This window comes from Lepisosteus platostomus, chromosome 3, assembly GCF_059453375.1.
Source record: "Lepisosteus platostomus isolate fLepPlt1 chromosome 3, fLepPlt1.hap1, whole genome shotgun sequence".
Lineage (NCBI taxonomy): Eukaryota > Metazoa > Chordata > Actinopteri > Semionotiformes > Lepisosteidae > Lepisosteus > Lepisosteus platostomus.
The window spans coordinates 12,572,347-12,594,648 of record NC_142613.1 but is presented as its reverse complement, the minus strand read 5'-3'; the positions used below and the strand labels follow the sequence as shown (position 1 = coordinate 12,594,648).

Sequence of the window (22,302 nt, the reverse complement as noted above, 5' to 3'; positions counted from 1 at the left end):
AACACAGCCTGAGAGGGAAGAGAAGGACTTCAGACTGTCCAGGAATTAAAGGAGTAAAAACAAGACCTCAAGGGAAACTTGACTCAAACTCTTTATTCACTATAAACCACATCAGTGTAGCACAAGCGATGCTCGTTAGCTCAAGATGACTTTGACCAGTAACAAGAACTCCCCCCCCCCCCCCCCCCAACACTCACAGACCAGCAGCACACATGCTCTGCCCTGCCTGAAGCAACAGCACTCACAGAGGAGTCCCCCGTGAACTCAGGGAGAACATGCAAACTCCACACAGTCTGCCCTGATCGAGAAAGCAGCACTCACAGCAGTGTTCATAGGAGTAAAGGGAAGGAAGACCAAAGAATTCAACCACCAGTTTTAGCTAAATGCAGATTAAGACTCTATGGAACAGCAGCTTAAAAAAAAAAAACATTCAGAACCCTGCAGGTAAAAATACAGATTTTAACGTACTTATTTCCATGAACTACCCTCGTGTAACTGCGGTTTTGAAATCTTTGCCACACAAGTCGCACAGCGCTTCAGTGAAGCATTTTAGACAAGACACTGAGTTTCTTTAAAGCCTAGAGTGTAAACAACTACCAGAGGCTGGATAAAATATACAAGACAGAACAGGCTGCAGGTAACAAACTTTGCAGGACACTGCTGTTTTTTGGAAGTACAGCAAACCTGCCTTTACCAAAATACTTCTAAGAAAAACAAATTACCCTAGGACTTTAGTGCAGAAAGTTTTTGCCAAAGAAACAGAATTAGTAAATATTTAGGCCTCCTTGAGAACAATGGTTAGGTGTTAGAGACAGCTAAAGAAAACACACTGTCCCCCTTTTTAACACAGCGCTGGTTTCCGACAGATGCAACAGGGAGTTTGGAACACTGGCAGAGAGGCTTTTTAAGACAACTAGAAATGTCATGGAATGAGTCCTTTATCAAGAACTGGGATTTTAAAAGCAATAACAAACGGAATGTTACACTTTTATTCAGCTGAACTGTAACACAGCAGTGACGTGGAGGAAAGGAAGGGCTCTTTCTTGAGAGTTATGGAACAGGGAGAAGTGGAATGAAAGTTAACTGTAGAAGAGGTGGGTGACCAGTGACAGGAGCCCTGGGTCATGGCTATGTTGCCACAGGGTATATAGAGATTGTTCAGGGTCCAGCAGAGATTTCTTCTGCTTTACTTTCAACTATCATTCCCCTAAAGATGATAGGGGAAAACTCATTGTATACTGTCGCACTGGAAGGAATGTGCAGCTTCAGCCGCCCTGCAAAGCCAACACTGGACTAACTAAGCAGGGGGCAAGACCGGAAACCATGTACTGTACACTGCTGCTGAAAAAGTCAAACTGACGTTTTCAATAAAGACGGCAGTGTGTGTGTGTGTGTGTGTGTGTGTGTGTGTGTGTGTGTGTGTGTGTGTGTTTCTTCCCCTTCATTTGCAGGAAGGAACTGTGCAGCCCAACCTATGAACTCAGTGTGATGCTTCTCTGGTAGTGCACTGCTGTTCCCCGGGTTCATCTAGGAAAACTACCTGGTGAGAGTCAGAAACAGGATTTGAAAGGCGAAGACAGTGGCGGATCCTGCTGCAGAGATCTAGGCCTCCCCTGCAAGCGGATTCTAACTCAAGGGTGGGGGGACGCTACGCACATACACTGGCCAAGCGCCGAGTGCTCCGAAAGCACGAGGAAGAGAGCCACTTCACTCAGGAGGGACCAGGCTATGTTTGTGGGGACGCTAAGGAATAGAGAGGTGGAGGGGAGCTGCCCCGGACCCCACGTGGAAAGGGGGACCCCGCACGCCCTCAGTTGGCGAAGGTGGATCTGACAGCAGCGACGATGCACTTGGCGCTGATGCCGTGGTAGTCCAGCAGCTCGGTGGGCTTGCCGCTCCGGGGCACCCCCGTCACCGCCAGCCGCTGCACCACGACGCCCGGCTCCTCGGCCACCGCGGCGCACACCGCCTCGCCCAGGCCACCTGCAGGGACACAGCACACGCGTCAGGAGCGGACTGGGGGGCTCCGGGCCAGCGCCCAGGCACAATCAATCGCAGTCCCACAGCCAGCCACAAGGGGGAGACAGTTCTAAAAAAAAAAACAAGGTACAGCAGCACCACTCCCGGAGCCAACAGTCCAGTCCCGGCCAGTCAGAGCTCAGCTCACACACAATGAATACAGTGTGCCTTAGGAGGCAGCTCGCTATTAATACGTGGGCACCTTTCCTTTTACACTACTTGACTTCATGTACTTAATACCTCTCAGAGGATAGGTTTAGAACACCTTTTCTTTATTTTTGAGTACTCGACTGCTTAAAGTTTCCCCACACAAATACATCTTAGTGGAACAGTAAGCTTTTCCTAAACCCAAGCACCAGCCTCAATCCTTGGTTTAAAAAAAAAATTATTTCCATGAACTCATGAGTTTGGCCTACTGCCACAGATCCGACACGTTTGTACAGAGTCTTGGAAGGTGAAAATGCACATTTGTGCCCAACACCACAGACCACTGCAGATGGGAAGCGAGCTTTCTGCATCCCACAGGGCCTGCATACTCATCGCCACAGCCCAGGGCACTCTGACTGGAAACTGGAGACTGGCACCGATGCTAGGAGTCTGAGACCAGGGTCAAAACCACACAAGAGGGCTTTCTGTCCTTAACCCAGCCCAGTTCCTTCCTCCGCGCCCCTACCCTCGCGATAGTGGTCCTCCACGGTGATGATCCTGTCCCCCGTCGCGCGGGCGCTGGAGACGATGGTCTCGGCGTCCAGGGGCTTGATGGTGAAGGGGTCGATCACACGGATGTGGACACCTAAGGCCGGGCAAGAGAGAAGGTCAGCAGGCCCACCGTGCACGTCATGATCCCAATCACCCCAGGGGTGACCGCAGGGGCAGAACAGCGGGGTGGGGGCCGATCAGCCCTGGTCAGTGTGTTCATCACACACCTGACTGCACACCCAACCCAAAGCCATGGGACAGTTATTAATGTTTTATATGGGCATTCGGACAAACTGAAAGGATGTGATTTTGAACATAAGCATAATGTGCACTCCATATAAATTAAATGCACTGGCTTGAATCCCAATTCTTTGATTATAGCTACATACAGATGCAGCCATTCAAAGTGCGCGGTACAGACACCGCAGTACAGATACCGCAGGTAAGATGACACGCGAAACCGCGGTGCGTGATTGTTTGACCGACAGGGGCACTCGTGGTCCGTTGGTCTGTCGTAGAAAGACTTACTGTAAACGTCTTTACTGTGCCCGTTGTAGATATTGAATTTTACCACTGAAGGGAAATCTTAGTAGCTGAGCATAAAAAGAATAGGAGCATACTGTAACGCGTGTGAAGGCCATAAACGATATTAATTTTGGAACGTAAACATACAGTATATGGCTGGTCTTGGTACTTTAAAGAAAAAAATACACACCAGTATTCCATTTCTCCCTAAACATTGTAAGCTTCGAAGTCTTTAACTAACGTGATACCGGAGTCAACAAGCATACTTTTAGAATTTGATTAAAAGGGAATATAATATGGAATCGCGTATCTAAAGAATTTAATAACTGTATGATTATATCCGTGTACTGCGGCAGGACTGTGTAAGGCTGTTTCGCCTACCTGATCATGCGAGCTGTCTTGTAGCCTACTGGTCTAGGTGCGTGACTACCAACCGGCAGGTTGTGTGTTCGAATCCAGCTGGTGTTGGACTTTTCATTTTTATTTATTTATTTTTTAATCGCGTAACATAAACATATTACCGTATGCAAACTGTACTGTATACAGTATGTATATGTAAATTTGATGTCTTAACTGTGCCCGTTTAATTGAATTAAAAAAAATATTTAACACGAACATTAAGCTGTTTACATCTTCCGCCTGAGAACAGTCACCCGTTGCTACCCAACGCAGAATGGTGATTGGCTGACACTATCTGACACCCCTCTGATTGGAGAAAAAAGACGTGCTGGCGTGCTATACACACTACCAGGAAGAGGATTTCTTTCTATTCAAAACGTGTATTTTAAAAGTTTAAGAAGTAAAAACCTTACAGCGTACACAGATTTCTAAACTGATCAGGATCGTTATCTTTGTCTTATGCATAATAATGTTCACCTCTCTGTCCAGCAAATTAATAATAAACTTTATTTTATATAGCGTTTTTAACGAATAAGTAATTAGATTGCTCATAAACCTAATCACTTGCTTTTTCTTTTTATTTAGGCTCAGATTTCAACTATAGATCGTATTATTAATAACCATAATAACAACCAACCAACAAAAACAACCATATAAACATAATGGTGGTGCTGGACCTTCCAGTTTTATTTATTTATTTTTTAATCGCGTAACATAAACATATTACCGTATGCAAACTGTACTGTATACAATATGTATATGTATATTTAATGTCTTAACTGTGCCCGTTTAAGTATTGAATATTCATATCTAATTTTACCACTGAAGGGAAATCTTAAACATACAGTATATGGCTGGTCTTGGTACTTTAAAGAAAAAAATACACACCGGTATTCCATTTTTCTCTAAACATTGTAAGCTTCGAAGTCTTTAACTAACGTGATACCGGAGTCAACAAGCATACTTTTAGAATTTGATTAAAAGGGAATATAATATGGAATCGCGTATCTAAAGAATTTAATAACGATATAATTATATTCATGTTGCAAAAGAACTGCAACGGACATAAAAACTCCCTTGCATGGTTTCATTACGACCAGAATCGGTCTTGAGATATTTTTAACTTGATTTACAGTATTTGAGAGGTATGTCTTAACACCGATACTACAGTGCTTAAGTACTGCTCACGTATATGTTTCTAGGTTTATATTATGCATTTCATACGGTCAAATTACTTTTGAGCAATAAGAAGCGAGAAACGGTATGCGTTTTACTTTCGTTTTGTGCTGGGACCCGTGGATTGATTAGAGATATCAAGTACATACAAGTCATTTTTTAAATGTTGTAGTTCGTCTTGAAAAAATGTTACGAGTACATCATCCATCAACAATTACACAGGTTCTGTTTCCATATTGCGGATTTTGGTTACGTAATATTTTCTAGATTTCACGTTGTGAATATGATGGGATGTCTGATGGGATGTTTCTAAAAATCCATCCTCTGTAAAACGTCTTCTCTAGTTGTCCTGCATATGTATTCGCTAATGAAGCTGTGTGTTCTGAGCCTAGATCTCTACATTTCTGTATGAACCAGCTTAGAGGGCTAAAGACAGCTTGTGTTTAAATTGAGTGTAAGGCAATTAATGCTTCTAAAGTCATGGTCAGCATTTATCTTTGTACTGTGTTGTAAACTTGTTCTGTGCCAAGTCACATTATTTTATAGCGTTTTTAAAGCGTTATCAAATACGGTGTTACTGTAGTTTACCGAGTCCCATGTCACATGGTCTGTGATTGAAACCTGTAAAACCTGTTTAATTCGTCACAGCCAGCACTCTTCAGGTGTGAGGGTCTTCTGCTCAGAATGAAACGCTAAAATGTTTGTGTATATTCTAATGGTAGTGGGGGCGGGGTGTGTGGGAACAGATTTGGTTGAAACATTTTCTCTGAAAGCATTTTCTTCTTGTAACCGATCTTGTTACAGCATGTTACAGTTTACTATTATTAACCATATTAATTTTAAGTGCTTAATGTAAAATCTTGTAAAAATATATTTTCATTGTTCAAATATACATTAAGTCTGACTATCATATAATAAGTTAAATACAAAACTAAAGAAAAAATAGGGTTAAATATAATTCAAAATATTTTGCTAACAATGTTAACTGTTTATGAATAATAAAATGTATTAACTAAGGAGTAGGATGGCACAGTTGTTAGTATGTTTTTTTTTTTTTTAACCCAATCTCCGGGAAACCATTAGTACGATGGTGAATCGGAGATTCTCAACCCTTGCTGCGTACGACTGGAAAATAATTCGTGATCGGATCAACGAAATGCTTCGTAGGAGGAGGCGGTCTTTTCCTCTTGTCTAACAGTCTGTCCACAAACAAAACATTCCTGTTAGACAAGAGGAATTAAAAAAAAACAATGTTGTCAATGAAAACCGGTGTGTGTGTCTCTCCCTGCTGGATGTCCCTCTCACAAACTGCGGAATGAATAAAATAATTTTATTGAAAACGAGTTTGCGATTGTCTGGTCTTTAAATTCTGGAGATACGCGATTCCATATTATATTCCCTTTTAATCAAATTCTAAAAGTATGCTTGTTGACTCCGGTATCGCGTTAGTTAAAGACTTCGATGCTTAAAATGTTTAGGGAGAAATGGAATACTGGTGTGTATGTTTTCTTTAAAGTACCGAGACCAGCCATATACTGTATGTTTAAGTTCCAAAATTAATATCGTTTATGGGCTTCACACGCGTTGCAGTATGCTCAGGCACTAAGTAAAAGGAGATGCTTCGTATTGCTTGACTAATTTTAAAAACTAAGTTATAAATATAAAAATTGCAGGCGCTGCTCTGGTGCGTCGGCTCCTACACAGTGCCTGTCTGCCGTAAGCGTTACAATATACATACAGTACCCAACACTGCTTGTACCCATCTGTCATGCAAATAAAACACCTTGAATTGAATTGAATTGAGGGGAGAAGGGGGGGATACTAAAGCCAATACTGGCTCAATGGGCTTTGACGTGCTAATGCGTTGGTTTAACGGTCCGGGTGTGGCAGGCTTCCAATGTCAACTCGACTCGATTAGAAGACAATGAACGTATTTTAGCCCTAAATGAATTAATAGCAAACATGGTTTACATAAAATACATTTTTCCAAGAAAGTTTATAATAATACGATCTATAGTTGAAATCTGAGCCTACTTTAAAAATAAAGGAAAAGCATTTTCAGAGAGCAATCAAGCTGTGTTTATGTAGAAAAAGTGATTAGGTTTATGAGCAATCTAATTACCTATTCGCTTAAAACGCTATATAAAATAAAGTTTATTTAGAGATGAATGATCAGTGTCGCAGTTTAAATAATGTGAGTCAGGAAACTAACACAGCGCCACCGGATTTAATAACGCAATAAAAACGCTATAAAATAATGTGACACAGTACAGCACAGTACAACAATACTGACCATGACTTTAGAAGCATAAATTACCTTACACTCAATTTAAACACAAGCTGTCTTTCTGTATGAACCTCTAAGCTGGTTCATACAGAAAATGTAGAAATGCATTAGCCTGATCATGATTAAAAAACACATAATTAAACACGCGTTTGCGATTTAAATCAGAACACGATTTAAATCAATATAAATGTTTATATTGTAACGCATACTGTCCAGCCTCCATTTCTCTATAAAAATTTACTGTTGCACACACACAATAGAAGCAGGAACCGCTGTCAGAAGGGAAGATATATTCAAAATATCGCAAATATCGATCATGTTGCGATATTTTGAAATATAAAAGTCAATTGATTGTCCATAATATCGCTTACCTATTTTTTCGAAGAAATGTTTGTTAAAATAAAAGTCCAGCACCAGCTGGATTCGAACACACAACCTGCCAGTTGCTAGTCACGCACCTAGACCAGTAGGCTACAAGACAGCTCGCATGATCAAGTAGGCGAAACAGCGTTACACAGTTCTGCCGCAGTACATGGATATAATCATACCGTTATTAAATTCTTTAGATACGCGATTCCATATTATATTCCCTTTTAATCAAATTCTAAAAGTATGCTTGTTGACTCCGGTATCACGTTAGTTAAAGACTTCGAAGCTTACAATGTTTAGGGAGAAATGGAATACCGGTGTGTATTTTTCCTTGTGATATTTTAAGCTCTAGTTGAATGATAGGTGTCGCATTTTAAATCATTTTCGTAGCTAGAAATTATGAAACGCCCTGTTAAAAGCAAGGAAGTTTTTATGCCCCGTTGAAGTAAAACAAAATGCCTGACAAAGTATGGCTTGGACAGATTCCAAGTGCTTGTACAAATGTGCTAAAGAAATTATACTTGGAGTATACAGCTTGTCCAAAGTCATCCATTATTTCTACTATTAGTAATATCTTCAGTAAAGGCTTTGATGCATAAATATTTCTGATAAAGGTAGGTTGTGTACTTCTGTCCAACTGAGCAATCTTGCTTTCATAATATATACCAACATTTTAATGACTGATGATTAACATGCTGTAATACACAGTTCAAAATTAAAGGCTCAAATGCTGTACATGAGAGGTTAAGCTCCCCCTGGCGGTTTTACAAGGCGACGCCGGATAGTTAGTCACGTGACACACGTGACACGCGTGATACCGCGTGATACTGTGACACGCCCACCGGGGTATGCCGCGAAATACCTCACCCATTTTGAATGGCTGCATCTGTATACAGACAAAATTACACAATGCGATATGGGTACGACTTATATACACGTTTATTTCAAAAGCACCTTTCCTCACAATGCTCTTGAAGTAAAAGCTCGAGTACTGAACTAGTAAAAGTCATCTTTTTGATGGGCAGTTATGTCTTTGTGTTCTACAGCTACCGCATTTCTAGGAGCGCCTCTGCATAACCCTCACAATACTACAGGAACTATTTGGATCCAGGCACCACTGTGCAGAGGTCACACCACAGCCCGCCAGCAGGTGGCCCTCTTACCTTCCTTGGCGAGCTCATCTGCAGCAGCCAGAGCCTCGTGCAGTGTCACTCCAGCCCCGATGACAGTGACTTTGTCGCTGTCGCTCTTCCGCACGACCTGTCAAAACGCACTCATGTCAGGGCTGGGTCCGCCGCAGGGCACAGACTGAAGCACTGTCTGAACACAGGTGGGGTGAAGTTTACTGCTGAAGTTTTATAGGAGGCGCAGAGCAGATTCAGGGCTCAAACAAAGGATTAAGGGGTTGTGCATTTAAGTCCCGGATTCCCTGAAACCATATTTCTGTTCATTTCTATTAAGCCGTTCAGCCCAAAGTCCTTTCTGGTGCTAACAATCAAGGAGCTGGCACTGCATTTATAACATTTACAGTATTTTGGCAATCTGAAGCAAACCTTGTAAGAGCAGCTGGGCAAACTGGAAACCAGTGTACTGTTCAAAGATTAAACCCATTTGTTACCGTGCCATAAAAAGCAACACCTCCTTACCGATCCCCCACCAATCTTTGTTGGTTTATTGGTACCTCCAGTTAGAGACGTGCCATTACAGCTACAGAAACCCAGAACCCTGCACCACAGTCCTCCCCACGCCCCCGGTTTCTCACCTTGGCGTGTCCCACTTCAAACTTCTCCCCTGGGGAATAGATCACCGCAGTGTCTGGGCGGCTGGTTCGAATGAAGCAGATTCCCTGGGAACAGGAGAAGGCAAGGTCAGTCAGGGGTCAAAAGCCCACTCCCAGGCCACCACAGTCACTAGTGGGATACTGAACCAGAACAGGGCCAACAAGGGATCTGGCCTCAAAGAGTGAGCATCTGGTCATTAAAACAATTGTCAGAGGGAGATCAGTTTCAGAACTTTTTTCAAAAGAACACCAACACTACTTGTAGTGCAGGAAAACAATTTATAACATGGATTTTTTTTCCCCATGTCCTGAGCAAAAACAGAGGAAGCATTTTACTTTTGATGTTTTAAAAGGAAGAAGTGCTTAAAAAGGAGACGGAAACGCTTTGGATTCTAAAACAGTTCTCCAATCAGATCAGTTAAAGTCTTCAAGTTCAGCTTCTGATGGTAGATCTCTTCTGAGCCACATTCCCCAGAAAGCAGTGGGGATTGACCTGTGCTCAGTCACCTGACCAGTTGGAGCAAGACGATTGGTCGGGCCACAATTCAAAACCAGGAAGCAACAGGCTCCATTATGAGCTGAAAGAAGGAGCAAGGAGCCTCAGACCAACTGGCCTACGAGACATTTTGACAGTTTTAAAATAAGACTTGTATTTATCCTATGCATTCAAGTGGCTTAGCTGCCCAGTTATGTACCTTAAGAGACAAACAGAAGACTGTTCAAAGAGGAGCTGTGGATTTGTTCACTTTAGAAGCTTAATTGAACCGACTACAGAAATGTTTTCTGTATGTACCGATTTCCCAGAGACCTGCTTCAGATATCAAGATGTAACTGCTGCCACACTGTGCCCCCCTGAATCACAGTTCAGCGCCAGCAGCAAGCTTGAGTGGTTTCCGGTCCGAGTACCTTTGTATTGGCAGCAAGCTCCACTGCCTTCTCCGTGGAGACGGCGTCGCTGGGGTAGAAGACCGTGCAGGTGGGGATGGCACGGAACATCGCCAAGTCCTCCAGCGCCATCTGAGAGGGCCCGTCCTCACCTGGGCCCAACACGGGAAACAATCGTCAAAAACAAAATGCCCTTGAATGCAAACTCCGAATTGGAAAGCTGCAGTGCGACCTCCTCTCCACCAGGGGGAGGCATTCCCCATACCGATGGACACGCCGCAGTGGGAGCCGGCAAGGTTGACGTTGGACTGGGAGATGGCCGCCATGCGGATGTGGTCATAGGCGCGGGAGAAGAAGGCGGCGAAAGTGCTGGCGAAGGAGACGGTGCGATCGCGGGTAGCACAGCCAATCGCCACGCTCACCTGGGAGACGAGAAGACGGTTTAACAGGAAGGGGAATAGGAGCAGAATTCAAGCAAATGGCCCCAATGTGAGGAAAAGGCATGGCAGAATAGAGCACCTCATCTTATCCTGAAATTGTTCTTACTGCATGCACAGATCTAGACGTTTGTGCTAGACAACCAAATCACTACGTGCCAGCTTCAACAACACAGTCACTAGTGTGACAAAACTACTTTCAATTAACACTGGTAAACGGGATTAATTGTAGGCCAGACTGTGCATTTTTAAAAAGCTAGTCTTCTCCCCCAAACACAGGTTAGTTTCTTCAGCCCTCAAGCTCACTGGATGATGGCCCTCGCTGTCCGACAGCAGGCCAATGTCACCCACCATGTTCTGCTCGGCGATGAAGCACTCGATGTAGCGGTCGGGGTGGGCCTTCTTGAAGATGTCCGAGAAGGTGGAGTTCTTGGTGTCGCCGTCCAGCGCCACCACTCGCCCGCTGGCCTCCCCTAACTTGGCCAGGGCCAGCCCGTATGCGCGGCGGGTGGCCATCTGGGAAGACAGACACCGAGCACAAGCCTCAGTCGGCCATTTTCCCCACGTTTCCTTGCACAGACTCTCTGCACAGCTGTGCCTTGTTAGAATACCCCATTCCTCCTTGGCAGGTGGTTCTCAGAGGGCCTTCATGGCATGAATATCCATCGCCATGAGCAGTCTGCACCAGGCCATGTACATACAAGGCCAAGCTAGCAGGCCCTGCGCTGCAACTGATCTTAGGCCAGACAAGCATAACTCAAAGCTGTTCAACAGAATCCAGCTGTGCTGCTTTTTCTTAACCTCCTTCACCTTTTTTTCTGCACATCTATGAATGGTGCATTTCCATGTAACAAAGCAATCCCACCGAGTGTGGAACAAGCTACCTGGCAATGTTGTTAAAGCTGAAACCCTGTTTCTCCCTCCCCCACACAAAACAGCTGGATGAGATCCTCAGATCAATGAGCTCTAAACTACCCACCAGGCCAGGTAGGTTAAACCCAGTCTCGTTAGTCCCTAAACGACTAGGTTTCATGACTGTGCCCACCTTGTCACCAATCTTGAAGGCAGGAGGGGAAGGCATGACGATATTGGAGATGTCCACTGGAGGAGCGTCCTCTGCTGGCTGCTCGGGGGACAGCGGCTTGTTGGTCTGGATCAGGCTCTGCAGGTCTGCCAGCAGTGCCTCCACGCGGTCCTTGGGAATGGGCTTGCCGTGCCAGCTCTCTGCATTCTCAATACCTGGGAGCACGGCCAGAAACAGGGGATGCCAGTTAGCAAATTGCTGAAGATGCGCTCTTAAGTAACTTAAGAGGAACAGAAGCAAGGGAAAATGGACATTTCAAAATGATCTCCTGCTATAAACATCTATTTTACTTTTGTTATACTTTTTTCCCCCCACATCCTCTGCTTGCAGCTACCAACACCACGACCGCACACGGGGGAGAATGAGGAAGTATAGGTAGACTGAGCCCTGAGCCAATTCTTTCAAAAAAAAAACACAGGCAGTACAGCCCCATTCTGGAGGATCAAAGTTGATTGGTCACAGGGGTCAAGGTCGCTGAGCACATCGACTAATCCCACCCTACCCCATCATTATACGTCCAGTTGTGTGCCCCCTTTTGAGTTATCTCTGGCACAGCCAGTAACAGAAAAGCCTCCACTCAAAGCCACGGTCACAGAGTTTAACCTGCTCTTGAGCGAGTACCTTTACAGTGAACGATTCATCACAAGCCAGACCGGTAACGTAGTAAATGATCCAAAAGCACCTGACCTTTGAGCCCTTTGCCCTTGAAGGTCTTGGCCACGATGGCGGTGGGCTTTTCCTTGACCTGCTTGGCCTGCCACAGCGCCTTGCACAGCTCTTCCACATCGTGCCCATCCACCACGTAGGTGTTCCAGCTGCAAGACACCCACATCTGGCTCGGGAAACGAGTTCTTAAATGGAACCCCAGATTTCACCAAGAACTGACCAAGCCAAATGGACAAACTCACTTCTAAAATTGCAGGAGGCTTTTAAACTTTCCTTATAAATATTCACCCAATTGAAGGGACCTGCAAACAAGTGGTTCACCGTATCTTTAGTGTCTCCTGCTTCTAACATTCAGGAGGAATGAGAATCTGGACATCATGACTAGGAAGCCCTGCTACAGACTGCAGATGGCCTTATGAACACAGGCAACAGGGTACAATACACCTGGCAAGGAAAACTGCGCAGATAAGCAGGAGGTATCTTGATAAAGAACTAAATAAAGAACACTCACTGAATAATTTGTATTTCCACCACTATGTAACTCCTTTTTCCAACCCTTATTAACCAAACATTTGTGTGCCAAGGATCTTGGCCTTTGATAAAATCTCTTAATTTACCCCCTGAAAACACACAAGCACAACTCTCCCTGTGAAATCCCCTGAAAGACTCCAGTATTGAAACAGGAGCCCTTTTTTGGGTTGGGTTGGATCAATCACCATTCTGAACACAAAAACAGATTAAGGTGCATACACAACGTGTCATGTCATTGGGCATCCAGCCCCCCCCCTCGCCAGAGTCGGGGTCCCCCGGCCCCCGCTCACCCGAAGGCTTCACAGCGCTTGCGGTACACCTCGGTGTCGTGCTGCAGGGGGGCGGGCTCGCTCTGGCCCAGCCGGTTGACGTCGAAAATGGCCACCAGGTTGTCCAGGTTGTAGAAGGAGGCGAAGGCCATGGCCTCCCACACAGACCCTTCCGACGACTCTCCGTCGCCCAGCAGGCAGTACACGCGGTAACTGAGCAGAAGAAAAACCGTGTTGGCAAGCAAGAGGAGGCCCACCTGCATTGAGCTGAGAGGAAAGAGAGCGGCCAGAAGCCGCTATCCCGCTCCCGTGGAGTCCCAATGCTCCAACTACAGCATTCCCCAATCCCAAACTTTCCTACTGGATCTGACACTAAGGTCTTCCCATCCTTCCAGACTTCTCCTCTCTGACCACTATCCCCACCCCCCCTCTTCTCTTCCAAGAAAAGCAGTTCAACACAGGAACAGCAGCGCCAGAGCTACCCACAATGCAACACAAAGCCCTTTACTGAAGCCCTGACTGAAAGCTTGTCTAACACTGCTTGGTCTTACACGGCCTACTCTCTACACAACAGCTCCCCATCTGCAGGATGAACAATTGTTAGCTGTATATTCAAAAGTCGGCCATTGACCGCTTTTTGTCTTGTACACCCAAGAGGGCCTTTATGTTTTTCTCACACCTCGGCTCACAGCTACAAACCCTGCAGGAGGAGTAGGCAGGGTCGCCCCAAGCAGAGGACCACTGCTGACTGCAGGGGAGACACCTCCCTTGACGACAGCTCGGCAAGCCTGCAAGCAGGCAGGTCACAGCAGGGCGCTGTGTCGCTAAGAGCGGAGAGAACTCTTGTAATATAACCCCCACCCAACCCTCAGCAGCGCTTAGACACCCGTCTACTGCTTATAGTGGATTAGTAACACGACCCAAGCTCGAACCCCAGGTCGTAAAGCTCAACCTGTGCCAAGACCAGCATTTTTACTAGTTGAGCCACGCAGGAGCCCCACAGTCTTACTGGTGCTGCCCCATTCCTTCCCAACCTTCCTTTCGAAAGCAATGGGTTGGACGCCGGGGCACCCAGGCTTGACCAGAGAAGACAGCACTGGACGCCCTCAACCACGCAGGAGCGAGCGGCGGGGCCGTACCTGGCCTTGTCGAAGTGTTTGCCCGTGTAGGCCATCCCGCAGGCCGCGCCCAGACCCTGCCCCAGCGACCCCGTGGCGACGTCAACAAAGGCCAGTTTCTGCAGAGAGACAGGCGAAGGGAACTTCGATTATACACACGCAGAGCAGCTTCAACGGATGCATCTACTACGCGCCTTCGTTAACCCCGCAAGAGATCACTGCAGCAACTGCAGCACGAGGCTGGTTTGGATTTTGACACCAGCGCCCGTTCCACCTGCAATCCAGTCGGCCAGCGGACAAGACTGGGAGGGAAGTGTCAAGTGTCCCGCCAGTCCTCCCAGGTTCTTCTCCATGTCCAGTCTGTGGTGGGCCCATCGGCAGGGGAGGCACCACAGCAGCAAATCCATCTCCAAATCCCATAGCACCCCGCTCACTTTCCCCCACTAGAAACAGGAATCGCTCCTGCTGGTAGTATTCCAAGGTGCAAAGAATATTGTCATTTTCATATTGAAGGGCCTCAGAAGGTCATAGTTAAACTGTTCTTTTATACTTTTCTAGCTGCAATAACTCTGCGACTTGGAATAATGAGAGTACGTAATCCAGCAGGGTGGCTCCAGGAGTTATTGTTACTGGCCTGACGGGATAGGAGTGCTAGAGGGCCCGGGTCTGCAGGTCTCTCTTCATCTCAACTCCCCAACACCTGAAAAGCTTGGGGAATCAGGTCCCATGAAGCCCACAGTGCGGTGATGTAGGCGAGGAAGATCTTAAGAGTCACCTGCCCCCCAGGACCAGGACTGCCCCCCTCATTCCCAGGGGTCTCTGGCTTTACCAGCGCTCAGCACCAACGGGGAGGCGGGCGTCACTCACAGGAGTCGGGTGTCCCTCCAGGTCGCAGTCGAACTTGCGCAGGTTCAGCAGATCCGCCTCCTTGACGTATCCAGCCTCGGCCCAGGCGGCGTACAGGATAGGAGCAGCATGACCCTGCACAGGGGGCGAGGGGCAAAGGTCAGCTGACAAGAGGCACTAATCCGATCAATACAGCATCGTCTTGTTTGTGACCTTTACGAGCCTTCGAGGTTAAGAACATAGATGCAGACACAAAGCACTACACTGTATTTGTTACCTCTCCCAGCAATGAATAATCCCCCACTATACCCACTGGTCACACCAAGGTTATTAATTTTTTTAAATGAATTTAAAGCTACAAATTGAATTATAAGAGCACGTGTTCTGATTAAAGACAGCACTGTGGCGCAGTGGTTTGCTTTGCTGGAACCTTGGGTTCAATTTCACACCGGGGATGCCATCTGTGTGGATTTCCCCATGTGTTCTCATGGAATTCTACCAGGTGCTTCTGTTTCCTCCCACAGTCCAAAGACATGCTGGTAGGTTAACTGGCCCTGTCCGTCTCTGGCCTGCCATGCTCCTATTGCTTTCTGGGATAGGCTCTGGCGCCCCCACCACCTTAAATCGGATATGTGACTATTGAAAGTGACGTGATCCTAACATTCCTGGGATAGCGTTTCACCTGCAGTGTGAAAAATAGATATTATGTAACACTTCTGACACAGCACTCATGAGAAAGCAACTGCCACCTTCCTCCTTTAACCCAGCAGGTGATGTGCCACACTTCCTGTTACAAGTGGACAACTGCTTGGCGCTACAACAGATCATGTACACACGAAAAAGAGAAATGTTGTAAAATAAGACATGGAGAATGCTACTGTGCATTTCTGCCCAAAACTCATTTAATACACTAGTTAGGTCCTCCAGGACAGGAGCTGGGGCCCCGCACACCTGCTGGCCTGGTCCAGCTGAGCTCTTAGTTCAGAGAAACACCACCGAGTCAAGTAAGAGCTCAGCTGTGGAACTTTTTTAACGCTCTTAAATACGGTGTAGGCTCCCTTTTAACTACTGCATTTTACGAATGGCAAAATTCTTCACTTGGGAGTAGAAAATATAACTTGCAAATGCTGCCGTCGAGCAATTAATTAGCCGTGTGTGGTGAGAGCTATCAGTGGGGAGGAGAAAAGAAGAACATGACTGGTCAAGGCCAGAGGAAAATTTGGCTAGGACCCTGAGGTAACACCCCTACTCTTTCTAACCAACATCATGGGATTTTTAATGACCACAGAGTGAAGACCTCAGTTTTATGTCTCAACTAAAGGGTAGCGCCTTTTTACGGTATAGTGTTCCTGTCACTATACAGGGGAATTAGGGCCCACATAGACCACAGGGTGAGCTCCCCCTTCTGGTCCCACTAACACCTCTTCCAGCAGCAACCTTAACTTTCCCAGGAGGTCTCCCTTCCTGATACTGGCCAGGCTGAGCTCCAGTGGGCTGCCAGCTGTGAGTTAAAAGTTGATAGAGCTATGGGCAAGTTACACTGGAATGAAAAGCAGCAAGCCGGTGGGCCTCCAGGACCCTGAATGCAAACCCTTGCCCCAGAGGGCATGTCTTCGGACAGGGGGATACCCAGGCTGGAGGAGTCATTTTGGCTAGGGTGAGGATCAGGGTCCACCCCTCCAGCCGAAGATCCCGTTCCCCCAACCTCCCCGTGCACGCGGACGTGGCCACAGCCCACCTTGGACATGATGAAGCGGTCATTGTTGGGGTTGCGGGGGTCCGACGGCTTGTACTTCATGGTGTGGAAAAACAGGACCGACATGATCTCGGCAGCACTGCAGCAGGAGGTGGGGTGGCTGGGAAAGAGACAACGGACATCAGCTGGGAAGACCAGGAACATCCCGAGGAGCACCGCGTTCTGCCAGCTACCTGTAAAAAAGGCACCCAACTGCAAGACCTGAGCATGCACCCTGTTACATCAGGGGTCCCCAGTCCTGGCCCTGGAGGGCTTCCAGGTCTCTCTAAAGCAGCGGCACCTGCAGAGCTTGGGGAAGCAGGTAAACTGGCCCAGCTAAGCCAGTAATGACCCGATTCAGGTTCTTCTGAACCCAGCTGGACTGAAATCCTGCAGACACAGCAGCCCTCCCGGATAACCAGAATAGTGGGGACCCCCAAATTACCTTCCACCTGCCTCTCAGGACCCCAGGGGGCGCACACACACACACACACCGTCACCTGCTGGAAGAGCTGAAGCTGCTGCAAGTCCGACCCCATCAGACGCGCTCCGGTCACCTCCCACACCCCTGCAGCAACGGGCTCAGATTTGCAAGGCGTGTTGTGACAGAGCACGGGAGGTCAGGGTTTTGCAAGCTAACAGGAGAGGGGAGAGGGGCCAGCGAGCTGCCTGTAGATTGCAACAGAGGACAGCTACAGGGCTCCACAAACAGATCAGACAATTGCAACACAAGGGCCAAACTGATTTTTAACTAGCAAAGTGCAATCATCTCAAAGATAGTTCCAAAAATATGCCAAATTTGATTTTTCTGCTACAGTTCATAAGATAACAGGCTGCACAAGGGCTCCTCCAACTCAAACTGCTTCTTCTAGAGCACAGTATCTTCTACTGCATACAGCAATGCAGTTTTATGAGTCCAATTTTGATTTGCAACTTATCACTTTCTGAAGAGTGCCGATTAAAGGTAGTTCATTTTTTTATAGAACTGAACCAACCTCCTGCTTCCCCTGCCTTCATAATATACTCTAACCTGCACTCACGGGGTCTTCCCAAAAATATTTACACACATCGTTCAGTATATATACATAGATTTATTTCACATCAACCTCCTCAAAACCGTGTATTGTCCAGGATTGACTGGCGCCAAAGCCTAATTACAGGGAAGGAGGACTTTCGAGAAATATGAAACGCTACAAGGAAGGAAGGAAAAACGAAGCACCTGCCCAATTCTGCAACTTTGGGATTTCTCAATCCTGCGTTTCCTCATCTTCAGTTTACAAAAGCCCTAGAGCGAAAATAATCGGTGGGATCGGTGCACACATGGTTACCAGTTAACGCTGGAGGAGCATAAAGTCACAATGCGGATTCAGTAACTCGCAAGGCGCAGGCCGACATTCATTTGCCAAGTCGCCAGAAAAGAAAAGGGGGACGGAAATCATTCTAAAACTACAGCCCAGATCGCTTCGTGGCGAAGACTTTCGCTATTTTAACTCGATGTGGCTCAAAGGTGAAGACTGCTCGTACAAGGGCGACTTTCCGCAGCCACGGAGCACCCCGGCACCACGTGACTCGACCCCTGCAAGTTCACAGCCGCACGGAGCGACCGACCTCGCCTCGCATGAGGATACGACACGGACCCCTCCTGGGAAAAAAAACACTAAACTGAAAATGTGTTCTGTCTTGCAGAACTGTAAAGGTTTCGCACCAAGTCTGACAAAGTGCATGCAATAACGCCACCCGTTATTTAGAAGCGTTATTTGTTTTAGATTTTACATTTAATTTGATTCCATGCCTTTTGCTTAAAAGATAGAAAAGTACGGCACAAGCGTAAGCAATTTTGACTGTTTCTGTTATATGCACGTACGAACTGCACACCCACTACTCGAGGCTGAACTCGAAAAAAAATATCCGGTAGGCCCCACACTTGTCATTCATTCTCCTGTCTCCCTGCACAAAATGAAAATAACCATTTCAAGAGCCCAGAAAGAGCAGCAGAGCAGATTTCTACGTGAACGCAGACACACGGCCCTTCTGCCGTCGTAGGGGGATTAGGTCTCGAAGAGTTTCAGTACCCGGAGTTGGAGGCGCATGTCGCCTTGATGGAGTGAATCCTCAGCTTGTTCGCCGTGTCTTTCAGCCCCTGCAGGGTCTTCTCGTCGGGCTTGTGGTAGCTGGCCATTTCCCTAGATTTGAGCTCCTCGGCGAGCGATTAATTAGCTTCGGTAACCGCAGAGAGATTAGAAGGCAGACCCAAACTCCACACGCCGTCAGCGGGCTAGTACAGATCCTCCACAGCAGGTAGGCTAGGCTCGGCAGAGACAGGCGAGGATTTCAGACGAGGTGTCTGCCGATCAGCCCCTTTTATCAGCTCCTTCCAGGGGGCGGGGTCTCCAGCGTGCAACTGCGTCACCCCATCTCGCTGGGTCAGAGCTCCGGACTCGGTCGCTCGTACCCTGACTCAGCGAGTTTACCATTTTGAAAATTTAACATCAAGTTTATCGTATGACTTCCCGATTGAAAGCCAAATTGTTTTACACACAGTAACCCTGCAGTGTGTTTTTTTTTCGCCCAGATAGCACTGATTTGGTCTAGATTTAAACTGCTTTCCTGCTACAGTCCATCCTTTATATAGACAGCAGTGTTTCTAGGACGTTGCAGTGCCGCGTCTATAATGCAGCATAGATTTGGAGAATAAAGGAAGCATTTTTAATTCACATAAGATAATTTGATAATAAGGACACCGTCATATTACTACAATCTTGCGTTTATGCAAATTATGAAATATGGAAAGAGCAATGTACCATATTATTACCAAGAAGAAAAAAGGTATCAGTCTTTTCAGACAGTGCTTGTGATCCTAATCTGTCCACACACATACCTGCGAATCCATCTGTGTGGTGGGTTGACATTTTTGACTATAGAAGCATCTTTCTGCGGTCTTATTTGATTAATACTGTAAATTCTGAAACCACAACAGTTTTGTTTAATTGGTATTTTATCTGGAACCCCATTTGCTGCATTGCAGGAATCCTATACATTTCTTTTCCCAATGGCTTATGGCAAACCATGTCATGATCTGAAACAAGCTTCACTGTTGTCGATCTGGTGTTGCACTCTGTAACCTTTCTGTAGCTGTGGAACTGTAGCACTTCATTGCACTGATGGTGCAGACTGCCTAATAATAAAGATATCTGCTACATGGATAATATCCATTTTATCCACCTACGTAGTTGGAGTAAAATCTGTCAATTCAACAAGCTTTCCTGTAGGAGTTATTTGAGAGCAGCATTACCCATGGCAGCCAGGTCTCAGACGCTAGGCCAGGCCAGTCCTGGGATGGGAGACCTCCAGGGAAAAACCAGGTTGCTGTTGTAAGTGATGTTAGTGGACCAGTAGGTGGTGCTCTATCCCTCTGGACCTGTAATCTCAAACCAATGTCCCAGTGTATACACAGTGTGCTACAGGATGTGCCAACATCCAAATCAGACGTTACCTCATCAGCTCTCAGATGCTAGGCCAGGCTGGGCCTGGTCAGTACTGGGACGAGAGACCTCTAAGAAAACCAGCTTGCTCTCACAAGTCTACCAGTAGGGGGCACACTGGATCCCTGCAAATTCCTTGGCCCAGAATTTCAAAACCAGTAGCCAAGTATGAAGGCTAGGAACACTGTGCTGTAGGAGGTACTGTTCTATGGATAAGACATTGAAACTATTTATCTTTAAAGATCCTGTGTCACAGTTGGTAAGAGCAAGGGGTGTGAGCTCTGGTGTTAAATTCCACCAAATTGAAATTAAACCTCACCAAGCTCCACACTTTAAATTCCTCCATCCGGTGCCTTATGGCAGGTGTCTTTATGGGTGGACGTGCAGAGTCATCTATTATATATAGCAGGTTATGATTATTTAGTATGCAATAAGCCCTATTCATGCAATTAATTACTAATGATTACAGTGACAGTAAAGTGAGGGACAGCGCTGTTCACTGTGCAGAGCTGAGCAGGGTGAGTCAGAATAAGCTGTTAATGACAGATGTCATCGGCATAGATGTCACTCAGGGAGAATCGCAGATAAGGGGGCCTGGCTGAGCCTGGGCAGCTGGCTCTGCTTAATCGGGCTCTCAGAGCAGTGAAATCAGGCAGCGAGGCTGCGAGGGGGTCGCCCCGAGAAAGGGGCGAGACGACAGATGAGTAGCAGAGTGGGGTTTCCCTGGTATGCTAAACGCTGCCCTGGCGCGGCCGGAATGTCACAGCTGCTCTGTCGGGAATGTACCGTCGCTGCCAAGCGCTTGCGGACACTTCGAGAGCCGCTGCGCTCAGTTCAGGACCCTCGCATAGTGCGAGGCTGCCGGCTTCTCACAGCGTTGATCGTTGTTCCCGAATCGTTTCGCGTTCGTGGTTAACACCAGGCAGGACGCTCCTGGGCTTATGTCTTTTACACCAAGGCCAGAAGTCTTTGACCCTTCTCCCCAGTCTGAAACAAACTGCCTCTCCCCCCCTCCACGCACATCTAACATTGAACACTTTTCATCCTTTCGTCACCTCCCTGTTGTACGAAGCAGGTTTCTTTTTTATATAAAAAACTGACCCTTCAATAATGGAATTTCTCTGCTTTAAAAAAAGAACAGACCAAGTAAAAGAGGGGGGATGAGGAAGAGAAAAGGAGAAGGCTGAGAAAACAATTGTGTTGCCGACAAATTTTATAACACACTTGGCGCAGACGTGGAACCGAAGAGAAGCTCTCGCCCATTTCTGCAGAGCGACATCGAAAGACACTATGCGATAGATTTTGTGACCAAATAAAACGAGTATTAGAATAAGAATATTTCTTTAGCTTGTACTTTAAATATGTACAGGAATAATATCTTGCACAGACAGAGAGATAATTCAGTTTAAACTATTTGAATGTTTTCTATTAATGGGGAGAATCTCATTTGAGTGGTTTTGAATTTGTTTTCTGGCGGCAGGTACACTGAAAGAACTGAAAGTCTGCTTTGTAATAAACACGATCAGTGAGGAGCTTGTGAAGGGTCTGCAAACAAAACCTATTCCTTCACTTCACAACGTAGAAGAGAATTAGGAGCTCCTCAGGGGTGAGAAAACAGGGCTCTGCTTTACACAAAGAGGTGGTGGGTGTGTGGAACCAATAGCCCATCTCTGGAGATGCTGAAAAACTGGAGGGGGCCGTGTGGGATCACGAATACTTTTCAATGAGTCCTGGCTGGCAGGACTACTAATAACCTCAAAAGCTCATCCTTTCCTCTGTACAAGTGAATGTTGCTCTTAAAATAATTCTCGTTAAAAACAGGATATTCTACTCTTGTGTCCAAAAAGCAACACGATTCACGTACAGGTAATTTGGACAGAGAAACAAGACTGACTGATTGGCCTTCACTCATTTGTAACTTTTTTTTACCTACAGGGATCTTGGTATAAGAGTGTGTTTTTCAGACACTTGTTGATGAAGTTTGAAGTTTGTGCC

At 46.4% G+C, this 22,302-nt stretch overlaps 1 protein-coding gene across 1 annotated transcript; it reads right to left on the bottom strand.

Annotated features, from left to right (window-relative positions):
* Positions 1 to 78: 78 nt before the first annotated feature.
* On the bottom strand, positions 79 to 19,182 carry tktb (transketolase b). The gene is made up of 14 exons (XM_088627079.1): positions 18,898 to 19,182; positions 16,829 to 16,946; positions 15,112 to 15,225; positions 14,266 to 14,363; positions 13,148 to 13,339; positions 12,348 to 12,475; positions 11,622 to 11,815; positions 10,928 to 11,092; positions 10,405 to 10,561; positions 10,161 to 10,291; positions 9,237 to 9,320; positions 8,638 to 8,734; positions 2,693 to 2,812; positions 79 to 1,983 (listed from the first exon to the last, which is right to left on the bottom strand). The coding sequence occupies exons 1-14, from the start codon at positions 19,002 to 19,004 to the stop codon at positions 1,811 to 1,813; spliced, it is 1,878 nt and encodes a 625-aa protein (XP_088483205.1). The 5' UTR covers positions 19,005 to 19,182; the 3' UTR covers positions 79 to 1,810.
* Positions 19,183 to 22,302: the final 3,120 nt, after the last annotated feature.

What these genes read in the sequence shown, in the direction of transcription:
- tktb (XM_088627079.1), bottom strand. Translation starts at nt 19,004, where the DNA reads ATGGCCAGCTACCACAAGCCCGACGAGAAGACCCTGCAGGGGCTGAAA. An exon ending in CCTTCAAGATTGGTGACAAG is followed by an intron (nt 11,093 to 11,621) that starts GTGGGCACAGTC and finishes CTGTCTTCCCAG; the next exon opens with ATGGCCACCCGCCGCGCATA. An exon ending in AGATGAGCTCGCCAAGGAAG is followed by an intron (nt 2,813 to 8,637) that starts GTAAGAGGGCCA and finishes GCCCGGCCTTAG; the next exon opens with GTGTCCACATCCGTGTGATC.